Below are 14,240 nucleotides of genomic sequence, written 5' to 3'. Positions count from 1 at the left end.
GGGGGAGGAATAGCCCGCAACCTGAGTTTTGCCATAACAAAGGTAGCAACCCTATTTAATGGGCTACCCTGAAGCAGAACCCGCAGTTTCCCCAGCACCTTACAGTCTGGGTGGGGGTGGTGGAGGGGGGGTTTGGGAGAAATACTGGCTCTTCGAGGGTTAAAGGCTGCGCTGATATTACGACAGAGGATTTCCTGGGGGAGGGAGAGAGTGTCACTTCCTCCTCCCTTTGTCACACGTGCGAGGGAGGAGATTCGGCAGAGCGGAAGACTACATTCTGCAAGGTAGGAAAATGGGGGTGTTTTTTTGGGGGGGTGGTGGGGTCTCCCGTGTCAGAGCAGCTGCTTTGCAGGAGAGAAGCCCTCCGGGAGAGGAGCATGCATGGGGTTGCACCCCACAATTGAGCCCTGAAAGAGCAAAGGGCCCCGAGGGCTGCAGGGACGCACCAGGAGGAGAGCAAGGCAAGAAGGGGTGAGAGAGGCAGTTGTGGGGTGGAGTAGGAAACCCCCCCCCAAAGGAAAGGAGGCAGGATGGCTCGGAGGAGGAGGAGGAGGAGGGAGGCATGGATGTTTTGGAGAGAAAGGGGTCGATGCTAGGTAGAGAGGGCAGGATTAGGCCACGGGGGATGCCGCTGGGGCTTGAATCTGGGGCATTTCTGCCTGCTTAGGAGATGCTCTGTCCCTTGAGCTACAGCCCCTTCCCCTAATGTGGGTTTTTTTTGGGGGGGGGGGAGGAATGGAGGGAGGCAGCCCTGTCACAGCTCCAGGCTGGCAGAGAGGAAAGGAAAGGGATATTTTTAATGGTGGTGGGAGGAAGATCCTCTTTCCGGCTTGACTCCACTGTCCTCGCATGGTGGGGTTTAGGAGGGGGGCACTTCTCTTTAATGCAAGCGGGAGCTTCACACCTAGGCAGGCTTATCATTCACCAACAACATACATTGGGCGGAAAAATACCTGCAGGGCTTCTGAGGCCCCATTTGCTTCTTCTTCCCTCCCAAGAACCTGCAACTTCTGAGCTCCTAGGGGAGGTTGACAGAGGCTGGTCCTGCAAACCTAGAGAGGATGGAAGGAGGAAGATGGACAGTTGACCTGGTCAAGCTGTCTCCCGCCACCTCTGACTGTTCTCTCCCAGGACCCTCAGAGAGATCTGGTGAGTTCCAGGGAATGAAGATGGGGGCATGGAGGGATAGAGAGTGGAAACAAGGAAAATCCCTTCAGGCTCCCTTTGCTTCTGCCTCCCTCCGAGGAACCTGCAGCTTGTCTAAACCTCTGAGTTCTGCAAAATAGTTTCAAAGAGGTGGCATTGCAGCCTTTTTGGGGCTGTTTGCCGGGTCCCTAGTTGCGCCCAGGAAGAAATGGTTTCCAAACGTAGTTTTTATACCTTTTCTGACTCTTTCCCCCCTCCTCTGGAATTTCTTCTAAAACATAGATTCAAATGGAGGGTCAAGGGGCAACGTAAACAGGAATATAGGGACCTGGTGATCTGGACATCCTCATTCACAAATCATCTATACATGTCAATTACTGTCGAACCCGTATCTCTGGCTGGTACCGGTGCTCTTGGGTGCCTCCGCCAGCCCCAACAGCTAATGAATCATTCCTTCTGATAAGAGGATCCATGTGCCAGGGATGTCTACCTTTTACACTTCCAGAGATGTTTACATTTGACAAGGCTCCTGTCAAGACTTTACATTCCGAGGCTATTTAGATACTAGGCAGATGGGCAAAGGGGTGATACAGGATGCAAGGGGTTCTTGAAACAATTGGGGCAAGGGTGGCTAGAAACAGTTTGGAATGTGAGTCTGCGCCCTGCTTTAGACTTCAACCTTTTGCCGGGTCCTTTTCTAAGTTTGCACAGGTACCATTTAGGCCCATCAATGTGCGACATTGCGGCAGGGCACAACAGGCCGCTCCCAAACTTCAAAATGCAGTCATCACCCCCTTCAGCATCTGTGATTCTAGAAATGACCTGAGCTGCGGCTCTCCACCTCCAGCACCACCTGAGGCTGGGGGAGGTCAGATGAGTTACAGGGGGTTTGGGGGGGGGGGAGGAGGAGAAGTGTATGGATGGGGGGGGAGGGAACCCCTCCCCCAAGTGAGCAGAAAAGACACGGGGAAGAAAAGGCAAGAAGGTCTTGACTGGAAGAAGGGAGGGGAAGAGGACCAATGTGTTTCTGGGTGTCAGAAGAGGGAGAATATGCACAGCCGTCCATTGCTGATTTACTCATAGGTAAGCTCCACTGAGTTCAAAGGGATCTACTTTCAGGTCACTTCTGAGCGTACCATGCCCACCTTAAGAAAAGATAGAGAAAGAGACAGATTAATTTGGAATCACAAAAACATGTTTAAAACCTGTTGGGGATCTTTGCAGAGGGGATGTCCCATTTGAGCTTCTCCAGGGGCAAGAGAATATCTAGGGCAGGAGAATCCCTGCAGGGCTTCTAAGGCTCCCTTTGCTTCTTTTTCCGTCCCAGGAAAATGCTTTCTGAGCTCCTCAGCAAGGATAAAAGAGGCTGCTCCCGGAAACCGAGCGAGGATGGAAGGAGGAAGATGGACGGTTGACCTGGTCAGGCTGTCTCCCACAACCTCTGACTGTTCTCTCCCAGGACCCTCAGAGAGATCAGGTGAGTTCCAGGGAATGGAGATGGGGACGTGGGGAGATGTTGGGGGTGAGGAAACTCCCCTGGCAAGAAAAGGAGGAAGGTTACAGGGCAAGAGCTCCGGGTTGGCAGAGATAAAAGGTAGACAGAAAAGGAAATGTTTTTAATGGTGATGTGAAGAAGATTCCTTTTCAAGCAGAACTCCTTTCTTCTCTGGTGGGGTTCAGAAGGAAGACACCCCACTTTTACCATGGAAACTGTGAGTGGGAGCTCTACACGTAAGGAGGCTTCCACAGCCTCCTTATGATCTACTTTCAGGTCACTGTTATGCCTGCCATGCCCTGAAGGCTGGAAGGAAGACCTGCGCTCTGCTGCAAGGCCCATTTCCACCTGGCCTAGGGGGTGGAGCACAGATTCACCTTCAACAGCCAAAAGAGGCTCCTGGGAGGCCACTAGGACATTGCTGGAGCATCTCTTGGGTTGGGGAAAATGGCAAAAATGCTTTATAATGTTTAAAACAGTTCTAGTTTTGGTTCCTCTGTTTTGTTTTCTTTTTCCTTTTTCCTTTTTTAATAATTTTTATTGGTTTTATATAGACAAGACAAACAAAAAATACAATATAAATTCTGTCCCTTCATCCCCTCCCCCCCACAGGCCCACTTCTGCCACCAGCAACACCAGCGGAGGTGGAGAGTCAAAGGGGTCCATTTTAAGGCTAGGTTTGACCTCCCCCCTCTCCTCCCCCCCCCAGTCCCTCCCCTGCCACTGAAGGGACGGGGACGGAGGAGCACTGAGGTTTGGTTTACTCCCTGCTTCTCCTTCAACACAACCAACCAACAAACAATAAAACAATAACATATTCTAAATCCTACTTTCTTAATATTGTATTTGTGACTTCCTCGATTCTCTTCTTCCTGGTTTTCTTAATTTCTATATCAAATTGTAGCAATTTTCGTATTCTAATTCAAGATCTTACCCTTATAATATTCACTCAATCCTCCTCCTTCTTCATGCTGCACCTCTGCCAGTCCTCTCCTGCCACCAGAGGAACCCGCAAGGCGCAGCACTTCAAAGGATATCCATTTTTGCATCTGGGTTTCCTTCCATTCCCCTCCCCTCCCCTCCCCTCAGGACACCCCCTGCCACCAGGTGTTCCCAAGTGCAGAGAGGGAGAAGATGGCTCTCTGCCTAGATGCCTATCTAAACAGAAAATATTTAATGCAAATCTTAAATTTTTTCCTAGATCATTCTTCTTTCTCCCTCCAGAAAAACTCAATTTTCATATATATTCATTTCCTAAATCAAAAGCTTAACTTTATACTTTAAAACACTCTCCTTCCCCTCCCCTGATGCCCTTCCCCCGGTTGGATCAACATTTCCTTTTACAGGCCAAGATTTCAGAAACCGTTGTTCAGCTACCAAAAGTCTCTAACTAAAAAGTTTTTACCCCACACCACATCTTTCCCCTTTCCAAGTCCAGGCCTCTAACCCCCCTCCTTCTGCATTTCCCTTTCCACCAACACACATCTCAAAATTTCAGTCCCTCCAGGTTCCTCCATTTCTTGAATCTTCTTTTCACATTGTTGCTCCTTGCTTTCATCTTCTTTTTTTCCAGTTCCTTGTTGTGCAACATCCAGAACTTGTTTTTTACAGTCCCAGTCAGTTTTAGTAAAGTCAGTTTTGATAAAGTCTTCTATTTCTTGTTCCTTAGTCTCACTTTCAAAGTCATTCTCTAAATCCTGTTCTGTTTTGTTTTCATCGAGTTGGTGTTGGCTAAATGTTTATTTGGCGTTAGTGGTTATTTTAATAACCGTTTATTACTGTTGTTATTGTTATTCTAATTGTTATTATTGTTGGTTTCTTTGTTGCCTGTATAGGATATTCTGTTTTTATGTTTGATGTTTTGTTGAGTTTTCATATATGCTGTTAGCCGCACAGGGTGGCTGTGAGAAGCCAACCAGATTGTGGGATAGAAATTTTATATATATGCCCCATTTGGGCTTCTGCAGGGGCAGGGGAATATCTAGGGCAGAGGAATTACTTCTCCCTCCCAAGGAACCTGCAGCTTGTTTAGGCTTCTGAGCTCCTCAGGAAGGATGAAAGAGGCTGACCCTCTTTGACCCTCTTCCTGCTGACAACAACACCTTGAAGATCCCGGGCCCCAGGGAAATTAGACTGGCCTTGACTAGAGCCAGGGCCTTTTCGGCCATGGCCCCAGCCTGGTGGAACGCTCTCGCAAAAGAGACCAGAGCCCTGCGGGATTTGACATCTTTCCGCAGGGCCTGCAAGACGGAGCTGTTCCGCCAGGCCTTTGGGCAGGAGGCCGTTTGACTTACTTTCCTTTGTGTAAAACAAGCCCCAAGGAGGCCCCCAAGCCGCTCACAGGTCCTTGTATGATTAGTGGAAACAGTTGGTCCTGGCCAGCACCGTCTTAAGCGCCCCTGTCGCCATGGTGCGCCGGATCTCTCCATTTCCCGACGTGGTGGGCGGGTGGGCGCGGCGCTGCTGCGCGGCGGGCGGGTGGGCAGACACAGCGCAATCTCTCCGGCGCCCTCCCGCCCCATTTCCCAGCGCGGTTGGCAGGTGGGCGCCGCGCGCAGCTGCGCAGTGGACCGGCGGACTGGCCGGCCAGTGGGCGGGCGGGCGCAGCTCGCGGCGCCCTCCTGGCAGGCCGGCGCCATGGTGCCCTGAGCCACCAGGGGTCTACGATGAGCCGGCCCTGGTCCTGGCAAGTATTAACCACTCCCAATTCCAACCTGATAATTGCCCCCTGCTTAGATTTTAACTTGTCTGAATTAATTTTAAGATGTACGGTATTTTAATTAATTGATGTCTGTTTTTATGCATATCATTTTTTTAATGATGTTAGCCACTCTGGGTCTGGCCTCGGCCAGAGAGGGCGGGATACAAAAATTGTTGTTGTTGTTGTTGTTATTCTCCTGCAGACCTAGCGAGGATGGAAGGGGGAAGATGGACGGTTGACCTGGTCAGGCTGTCTCCCACAACATTCGAATGTTCCCTCCCAGGATCCTCAGTGGGATCTGGTGAGTTGCAGGGAATGGAGAGGGGGACCTGGGGAGATGTTGGGGGTGAGGAAGCCCCCCCCTGGCAAGAAAATGAGGAAGGTTGCAAGGCCAGAGTTCTGGGGTGTGAAAGATAAAAGGTAGAAAAGGAAAGGAATTTTTTTCAATGCTGGAATGGGTGTAGGATTTTTCTTGGGGGGGGGGCAGGACTTTTGTTAGGGGGGCAGAACCGGCATAATTGGTCAGTTAAGTATTTCTAATGTTTTTCTTGGTCTGGGGGGCTGCCTCCCCCCTTGGCTACGCCCATGAATGGTGGTGTGAAGAAAATTCATTTTCAGCCAGTTCCATAGTATAACGTTGTGTTGGGTCCTGATTCTGACACTCGCTGGTAGCTGCAGCGATTACCAGATGAGGGACTGAATGGGCAGATTTTTTCGGTTTGCAGCAGCCAAGCTGCCAGGTCAGCAGTGAGAGACTTGTGGGTCATGGCAGCAGTCCCTCTCTAGCCCATATAGCCATCTTTTTCAAACCCTGTCCTGCTGCCCTACATATGTGGCCTCAGGGGTGGGACGGGTGAGGATGTGACTGCAAAGGATATTATCAGGAGCCTGAAAGTGCAGCGCTGATTGTTCTTTGGCACCTGAGACTGTCTGTCAGTGCAGGTCAGCTGATGGTGGCTAATGGATTGAGGTTGAATCCTGACAAGAGAGAAGTACTGCTTTTGTGGGGCAGGGGGCATTTTGGTGTGGAGACTCCCTGGTCCTGAATGGGATATCTGTGCCCTTGAAGAACCAGGTGCACCAGCTCCATCTGGGATGCAGGCTGAGACCCTACCTCCCATAGACTGTCTCCCCAGAGTGGTGTATGCTCTAGTTATCTCCTTCTTGGACTACTGCAATGCGCTCTAGGTGGGTCTACCTTTGAAGGTCACTCAGAAACTACAGTTTATCCAGAATGTGGCAACTAGACTGGTGACTGGGAGTGGCCACCGAGACCATATAACACCGGTCCTAAAGGATCTACGTTGACTCCCAGTATTTTTCCGAGCACAATTCAAAGAGTTGGTGCTGACCTTTAAAACCCTAAATGGCCTTGGCCTAGTATACCTGAAGTGGTGTTTCCGCCCCCATTGCTCAACCCCAGACATTGAGATACAGCTGTGAGGGACTTCTGCTGGTTCCATCATTGCCAGAAGCGAAGTTACAGGGAACCAGGCAGACGGCCTTCCCAGTGGTTGTGCCCTCCCTTCAAAGGAGATAAAGAACTATGTAACTTTTAGAAGACAGTTTTAATGTGTAATGTTTTATATATGCTTTACCTTGTTTTATATATATAGGGGACATGGGTGGTGCTGTGGTCTAAACCGCTGAGCCTGTCCCAGCTCCTGCCAACCTAGCAGTTCGAAAACGCGCCAGTGCAAGTAGATAAATAGGTACCACTATGGCGGGAAGGTAAACAGTGTTTCCATGCACTCTGGTTTTGTCATGGGGTTCTGCTGAGCCAAAAGCGGTTTAGTCATGCTGGCCACATGACGCAGAAAGCTGTCTGTGGACAAACAGTGGTTCCCTCAGCCTGAAAGTGAGATGAGCACCACAACCCCATAGTCACCTTTGACTGGACTTAACCATCCAGGGGTCCTTTTCCTTTTCCTTTACCTTTATATATGCTGTAAGCTGCCCTGTGTGGCTGGGGAAACCCAGCCAGATGGGTGGGGAATAACTAATAAAATCATCATCATCATTTGTTACAGAATGTCTCACTAGGATTGTGATTTGCCTTACATTTTTAATTGTGATTTCCCCTTAACTTCAGCAGGTGATGAACAGGACAGTCATCGTACTCTGGTCTCATCGGAAAGTAAATCTAGCTTCAACGCACACTGCAGAATCTGCACAGAGGAGAAACCATGTAAATGCTTGGTGTGTGGAAAGAGCTTCAGTGACAGCTCAGGCCTAAAATCACATGAAAGAATTCACGCCGGACAGGAATCATACAAATGCTTACAATGTGGAAAGAGTTTCAATCACCACTCAAACCTTAAAACACATCACAAAGTCCACTCTCAGGAGAAACCATATGCCTGTTTTGAGTGTGGAAAGACCTTCACTAACAGCTCAGGCCTTACATCCCATCAAAGAATCCACACAGGGGAGAAGCCGTATACCTGTTTTGACTGTGGAAAGACCTTCCGCCACAGGTCAAGCCTTACATCCCATCAAAAAATCCACACAGGGGAGAAGCCATATAAATGTTTGGAGTGCGGAATGAGCTTTGCTCACAGCTTGAGCCTTACATCTCATCTAAGAATTCACACCGGAGAGAAATCATATAAATGTTCAGAGTGTGGAATGAGCTTCGCTCACAGTGTTAGCCTTACTTCACATAAGAGAACCCACACAGGGGAGAAACCATATAAATGCTTGGAATGTGGAAAGAGCTTCAGTCAGAGTTCTCACCTTAGTTCACATAAGAGAACCCACACAGGGGAGAAACCATATAAATGCTTTGAGTGTGGGAAGAGCTTCAGTCAGAGTTCACACCTTACTGTGCATGAGCGAATCCATACAGGGAAAAAACCATATAAATGTGTGACATGTGGAAAGAGCTTTAGTAACTGCACATACCTTGTTTGCCATCGCAGAATCCATACAGGAGAGAAGCCATACAAGTGCTTTGAGTGTGGAAAGAGCTTCAATCACAGCACAAGCCTTACATCTCATCAAAGAATTCACACAGGGGAGAAACCATATAAGTGCTTTGAGTGTGGAAAGAGATTTGCACATGGATCTACGCTTCTCATAAAAGAACTCACATGGGATAAACGATATGTATACTTGGAATGTGGAATCAAATTTGGTCAGATTTCACAACTCATTTTGCATAAGTGAATCAAGAGGAGAAAAATATTTAGATGCTTGTAATGAAGGTACTGCACTTGGGCAAAAAAAATGAAAGGCACAAATACAGGATGGGTGACACCTGGCTTGAGAGCAGTACATGTGAAAAGGATCTAGGAGTCTTGGTAGACCACAAACTTGACATGAGGCAGCAGTGTGATGCAGCAGCTAAAAAAAGCCAATGCAATTCTGGGCTGCATCAATAGGAGTATAGCATCTAGATCTAGGGAAGTAATAGTACCACTGTATTCTGCTCTGGTCAGACCTCACCTGGAGTACTGTGTCCAGTTCTGGGCACCACAGTTCAAGAAGGATACTGACAAGCTGGAACGTGTCCAGAAGAGGGCAACCAAAATGGTCAAAGGCCTGGAAACGATGCCTTATGAGGAACAACTTAGGGAGCTGGGTATGTTTAGCCTGGAGAAGAGAAGGTTAAGGGGTGATATGATAGCCATGTTCAAATATATGAAAGGATGTCATATAGAGGAGGGAGAAATATTGTTTTCTGCTGCTCCAGAGAAGCGGACATGGAGCAATGGATTCAAATTACATTCCACCTAAACATTAGGAAGAACTTCCTGACAGTAAGAGCTGTTCGGCAGTGGAATTTGCTACCAAGGAGTGTGGTGGAGTCTCCTTCTTTGGAGGTCTTTAAGCAGAGGCTTGACAGGCATCTGTCAAGAATGCTTTGATGGTGTTTCCTGCTTCGCAGGGGGTTGGACTGGATGGCCCTTGTGGTCTCTTCCAATTCTATGATTCTATGAGGAAAGTACTTTAATTAGGGCACCGATGTTGCTAAATTTAATGGAATCCATACAAGAATTCACATGGGAGAAATCATACACCTGCTGTCACGAGGGTGCAGAATAATAAAAAGTACAAAAATACAGATACTATAGATGTTAATGAATAAAGGAATAAATTCACAATAAACAATCCCTGTGTACCTGTGTGTGAATATGGGGAGAGAGTAAGGAGGGCAGGCAAGTGTATCTGAAGGAAGGCCTCGTGGTCTCAAGGAATCTGCTGATATGACATTCACCATTTACCCAGAAGTTGTTCTGTGGTCCACGTGGTTTAACAAGGTCTCAGGATTTATATAAGAGGGAGATGGAACCCCAGCCAGTAATCTGGACCCATGAACGTTTCTGAGTCGTCTTTCAGGGAAGTTCCAAATAGAAGACATTGCAGTAACCCAGCCTGGAAATGACCAGAGCCTGGAGCGCAGTTGCCAACTGACCTCTGTCCAAAATAGGGTCCCATTGGAGAGCCAGCAGCAGGAGGTGGAAAGAGTAAATGGGACAGCCAGTGAAAGGGTGGCTGAGAGTAGGAGAGGTTTCAGAAGGAAGATCTTGGGAGGGAGGCGGCTGAACTGGATTGGAAGGAAATAAGTATATAAATTGGAAATGTTTCTTCAAATCCAAGCACAGATGTGATGGATAATATGACTGACGGGATGTCTCTGAATGCCAGTAGCTGAAGAGGGCGAGGGGGAGCAGAAATGGCCCATTTCTGAGAGAAATCTAGTTTGTGAGGCTCCTGGTAGAGATCAACTGTGACCCTTAGAGAGAGAGATACAGCTTTCTTAGTGGTGTCCCCTCCTCATCTTCTGCATCTGCTGAGCTTTGACCGGCTGCCGGTCCCGGATTCTGCAGTCCAGGACTTGGAAGGTAAGCATTTTACTGTTTAGCCCAGGCATGGCCAAACTTGGCCCCCTGGATCACCCCTGATGGTGTTAGCTAAGGATGATGGGAGTTGTAGTCCCAAAACATATTGAGGGCCACGTTTGGCCATGCCTGGTTCAGCCAGTGTCCTTCCTCTTAAAAATAGGTTGTCAACACCTCCACACGCTTTTTTTCAGTGGGCGGGGATAAGCTCTAGTTTCCCAACGACATCCGTCAAAACAACAAGGTTCTTCCCACCTTCACTCCTTTCAAACCACACACAGCTTTAAATGTTCTTTTGAATGTCAAAGTACACAGTACATCAAACCACCCACGCTTGTATCTCTTTAAACATTTTGTTTGGAGAGGCTTGCCAAATCTTAAACCGTAAACTTAAGGACTTCCATTAACATGCAGCTGGAACATTTGAAGGTTGCAGGAGACAGCCTGACCAAGTCGACTGTCCATCTTCCTCCTTCCATCCCCACTCAGAAGCTGCAGGTTCCTGAGAGCCAGTGTGGTGTAGTGGTTAAGAGCGGTAGACTTGTAATCTGGGGAACCGGGTTCGCGTCTCTGTTCCTCCACATGCAGCTGCTGGGTGACCTTGGGCTAGTCACACTTCTTTGAAGTCTCTCAGCCCCCCCCCACCTCACAGAGTCCTTGTTGTGGGGGAGGAGGGGAAAGGGGAATGTTAGCCGCTTTGAGACTCCTTTGGGTAGTGATAAAGCGGGATATCAAATCCAAACTCTTCTTCTTCTGGGAGGAAGGAATAAGCAAAGGCAGCCTCTTCCCATCCTTAAAAACTTCCCTCCTTTATCCCTCCCAACACCTAGGTTACTTCCTAAGTCTGGTCTCCTATACAGAGAGACTGTGCCCTCCTTGGATGCCTTCCTTCTGAACCCCACCAGACAGGGAAGGCACTGAAGAAAAAAATAACCCATGCCGTGCTACTGTAGCGTTGAAATGAGTTTCCAACTAATCTAGCCTTATTTTTCCAAAACATCAATGCCTCCCTTTCAGGACCAGGGAGTCCTCCACACCAGCCAGCCCCCTGTCCCCCCAAAACAGTGATGTTGGCTTTACAGAGCCAGTGCTTCGCGTCTCCACTCTTCCACACGCAGCTGCTGGGTGACCTTGGGCTAGTCACCCTACTCTGAAATGTCTGACTCACGGCCCTCACAGAGCGTTTGTTGTAGGGGAGGAGGGGGAAGGAGATTCTTAGCAGCTTTGAGACTCCTTAGGGTAGTTATAAAGCAGGATATCAAATCCAAAATCATCTTGAAAGGCACAAATACAGGATGGGTGACACCTGGCTTGATAGCATTATATGTGAAAAGGATCTAAGAGTCTTGGTAGACCACAAACTTGACATGAGTCAACAGTGTGATGCAGCAGCTAAAAAAGCCAATGCAATTCTGGGCTGCATCAATAGGAGTATAGCATCTAGATCAAGGGAAGTAATAGTACCACTGTATTCTGCTCTGGTCAGACCTCACCTGGAGTACTGTGTCCAGTTCTGGGCACCACAGTTCAAGAAGGATACTGACAAGCTGGAACGTGTCCAGAAGAGGGCAACCAAAATGGTCAAAGGCCTGGAAACGATGCCTTATGAGGAACGGCTTGGGGAGCTGGGTATGTTTAGCCTGGGGAAGAGAAGGTTAAGGGGTGATATGATAGCCATGTTCAAATATATAAAAGGATGTCATATAGAGGAGGGAGAAAGGTTGTTTTCTGCTGCTCCAGAGAAGCGGATACGGAGCAATGGATTCAAACTACAAGAAAGAAGCTTCCACCTAAACATTAGGAAGAACTTCCTGACAGTAAGAGCTGTTCGACAGTGGAATTTGCTGCCAAGGAGTGGACTGGATGGCCCTTGTGGTCTCTTCCAACTCTATGATTCTACACACTATCACCAAAATGTAATCCCTGAAAAAAGTTGTGTGTCGAACTGTACACCCCATGTAATAGTTTATTGCCACAACCAGTTGGGAGGGGCCTAGAGGTCTCCTAACAACTGTCAGCACCCTTAACCAGCAAAACAAGCCCCTGGAACTCTTAGGTGCTTCCATGGGGCTTTGGATATGTGCTGTGAATGTGGCCTAACAGATCTGTTCTTTTCTCTGTGTGTCTACCATCACGTGGCCTCCAAACACACGTTGGAAAGGGGTGCACATTGATTAAAATGGTGCAGCATAAAACCACAGGTGCAGCCAGCTCTCTGTCCTAGTTTATTCACAACCCTATTCTAAAGAGTGTCTATATGAACTGGGAGTGGGGAATAAAAGGGGGAAAACAAACCCTTGAAGAGTGGAGTAGCCACATTCTGTGCAAACCTCACCAGCAAATGAACCGTCTAGAAGAAAACACCCACAATGGACCCCCATCCCAAAGCAACACAATATTACCAGTCTGCTTTGTGTCAAAAACCAGGATGAGACCGTGATGTACTGAGATCGCCCCACGGTTGCCATGCATGACCAACTCAAATCCTGACATTACTTCTCCTGGCTCCTTCTGGTTGTCATTTCCTTGCTGTAGCAAGAGCTGGCTGAAGACGCTTACGCAATGGCCTTGGAGGGCTAAAATAAGTTTTTTGATTGAGCATAGAGGCAATTCAAACAGCAGTCTGAGTTTTGCTCAAGGCTGGGAGAGACGCTGTAAAGATGGGGGCCACAATGAACTTCTTACTATGGTTTATTTCCCTGTGATGACCTATTTTGACCCTGGTGCCAATTCTTAGCTTTATTATTATTATTATTATTATTATTATTATTATTATTATTATTATTAAATAACATGTTCTGGAAGTTATGAGTAAATATTCTCACATCCTCATGCTTAATGTAAAGATCAGCACACTAATCTTGTGTTTCAAGCACACTTTATTCCATAGAAGCTACCGCATATACACGCGGGAACCTAATAATATAACGATTTTTACTAGGGTTACATCCTTTTAACTACCAACTAGTTTACTAAAGATAAACAAAAATGAGAAACAGAAGGTACTTATAGGAAACAAACAATGTTACAGAGGCATAAAGGTATTAGGGAAGTAATAATATCGGCTTACAATAATAATTATTAATATTAATAATATATTAATAATTATTAATATTCTGTTGGGAGCCACCCAGAGTGGCTGGGAAATCTATATTATTATTATTATTATTATTATTATTATTATTATTATTATTCACTCAGCCCAAATACCCCTCCACTTTCCACTGGAATACACTGGCCCCAAACAGTATATAATGGTTTTCAGTGGTTGCCAGTTCGCCATGTCCTCAAAGGACCCCCTCTATGCTTCTCATGCTTCCCTGGACGATGGACCAAGGAATGGGTGGGAGAGGTGCTGTAGCCTTGGTGCCACAGGTTATTGATGGGGAGATCTCAAGGAAAAGGCACAGCTCTCGGGATCTCGTTTCATTTAAGATAGGTATTCCCTTCCCCTCCCTTTCATATTTGTAGTGTGGGTCTGTTGCCAAGTTGTCACTCCAACTTGATCTTCAGGCTTTTGGATCCTGTGATGGTAAGTAAATTATGTGCTAGTACAGAAACTCTTTCTACATGTCAAACAATTAACTGGTTGTTTCCTTTATGAATAGGTTCATTCACAGTAAGAAGCTCTTTCCACATTCCAAGCATTTATGGCTTCTCCCGTGTGTGGATTCTCTTATGTGAAGTAAGGTAATATCCACGAGCAAAGCTTTTCCCACACTCAGAACAGGTATATGGTTTCTCCCCTGTGTGAATTTTTAGATGCGATGTAAGGCCTGTGCTGTGAACAAAGCTCTTTCCACACTCAAAACATTTATATGGTTTCACCCCTGTGTGAGTTTTTTGATGTGCTGTAAGGCCTGTATCCTGCTTGAAGCTCTTTCCACACTCAAAGCACTTATATGGCTTCTCTCCTGTATGGATTCTGCGATGGCTAACAAGGTATGTGCGGTTACTAAAGCTCTTTCCACACGTCACACATTTATATGGTTTTTCCCCTGTATGGATTCGCTCATGCACAGTAAGGTGTGATCTCTGAGTGAAGCTCTTCCCA

At 47.3% G+C, this 14,240-nt stretch overlaps 1 protein-coding gene across 1 annotated transcript in view; it reads left to right on the top strand.

The window, feature by feature from the left end:
- The window catches only part of LOC118081302 (uncharacterized), a 45,419-nt gene that overhangs the window by 15,687 nt on the left and 15,492 nt on the right, over window positions 1-14,240 (top strand). Inside the window, 4 exon segments of the mRNA XM_088662546.1 lie at window positions 178-284; window positions 2,474-2,623; window positions 5,545-5,643; window positions 7,435-8,506. Coding sequence (XP_088518672.1) covers window positions 178-284; window positions 2,474-2,623; window positions 5,545-5,643; window positions 7,435-8,506 — 1,428 coding nt within the window.

Source organism: Zootoca vivipara, chromosome 2, assembly GCF_965207765.1.
Source record: "Zootoca vivipara chromosome 2, rZooViv2.hap1.1, whole genome shotgun sequence".
NCBI lineage: Eukaryota > Metazoa > Chordata > Lepidosauria > Squamata > Lacertidae > Zootoca > Zootoca vivipara.
Note: the sequence above shows the minus strand (reverse complement) of the source record. Positions and strands in the feature narration are given on the sequence as shown.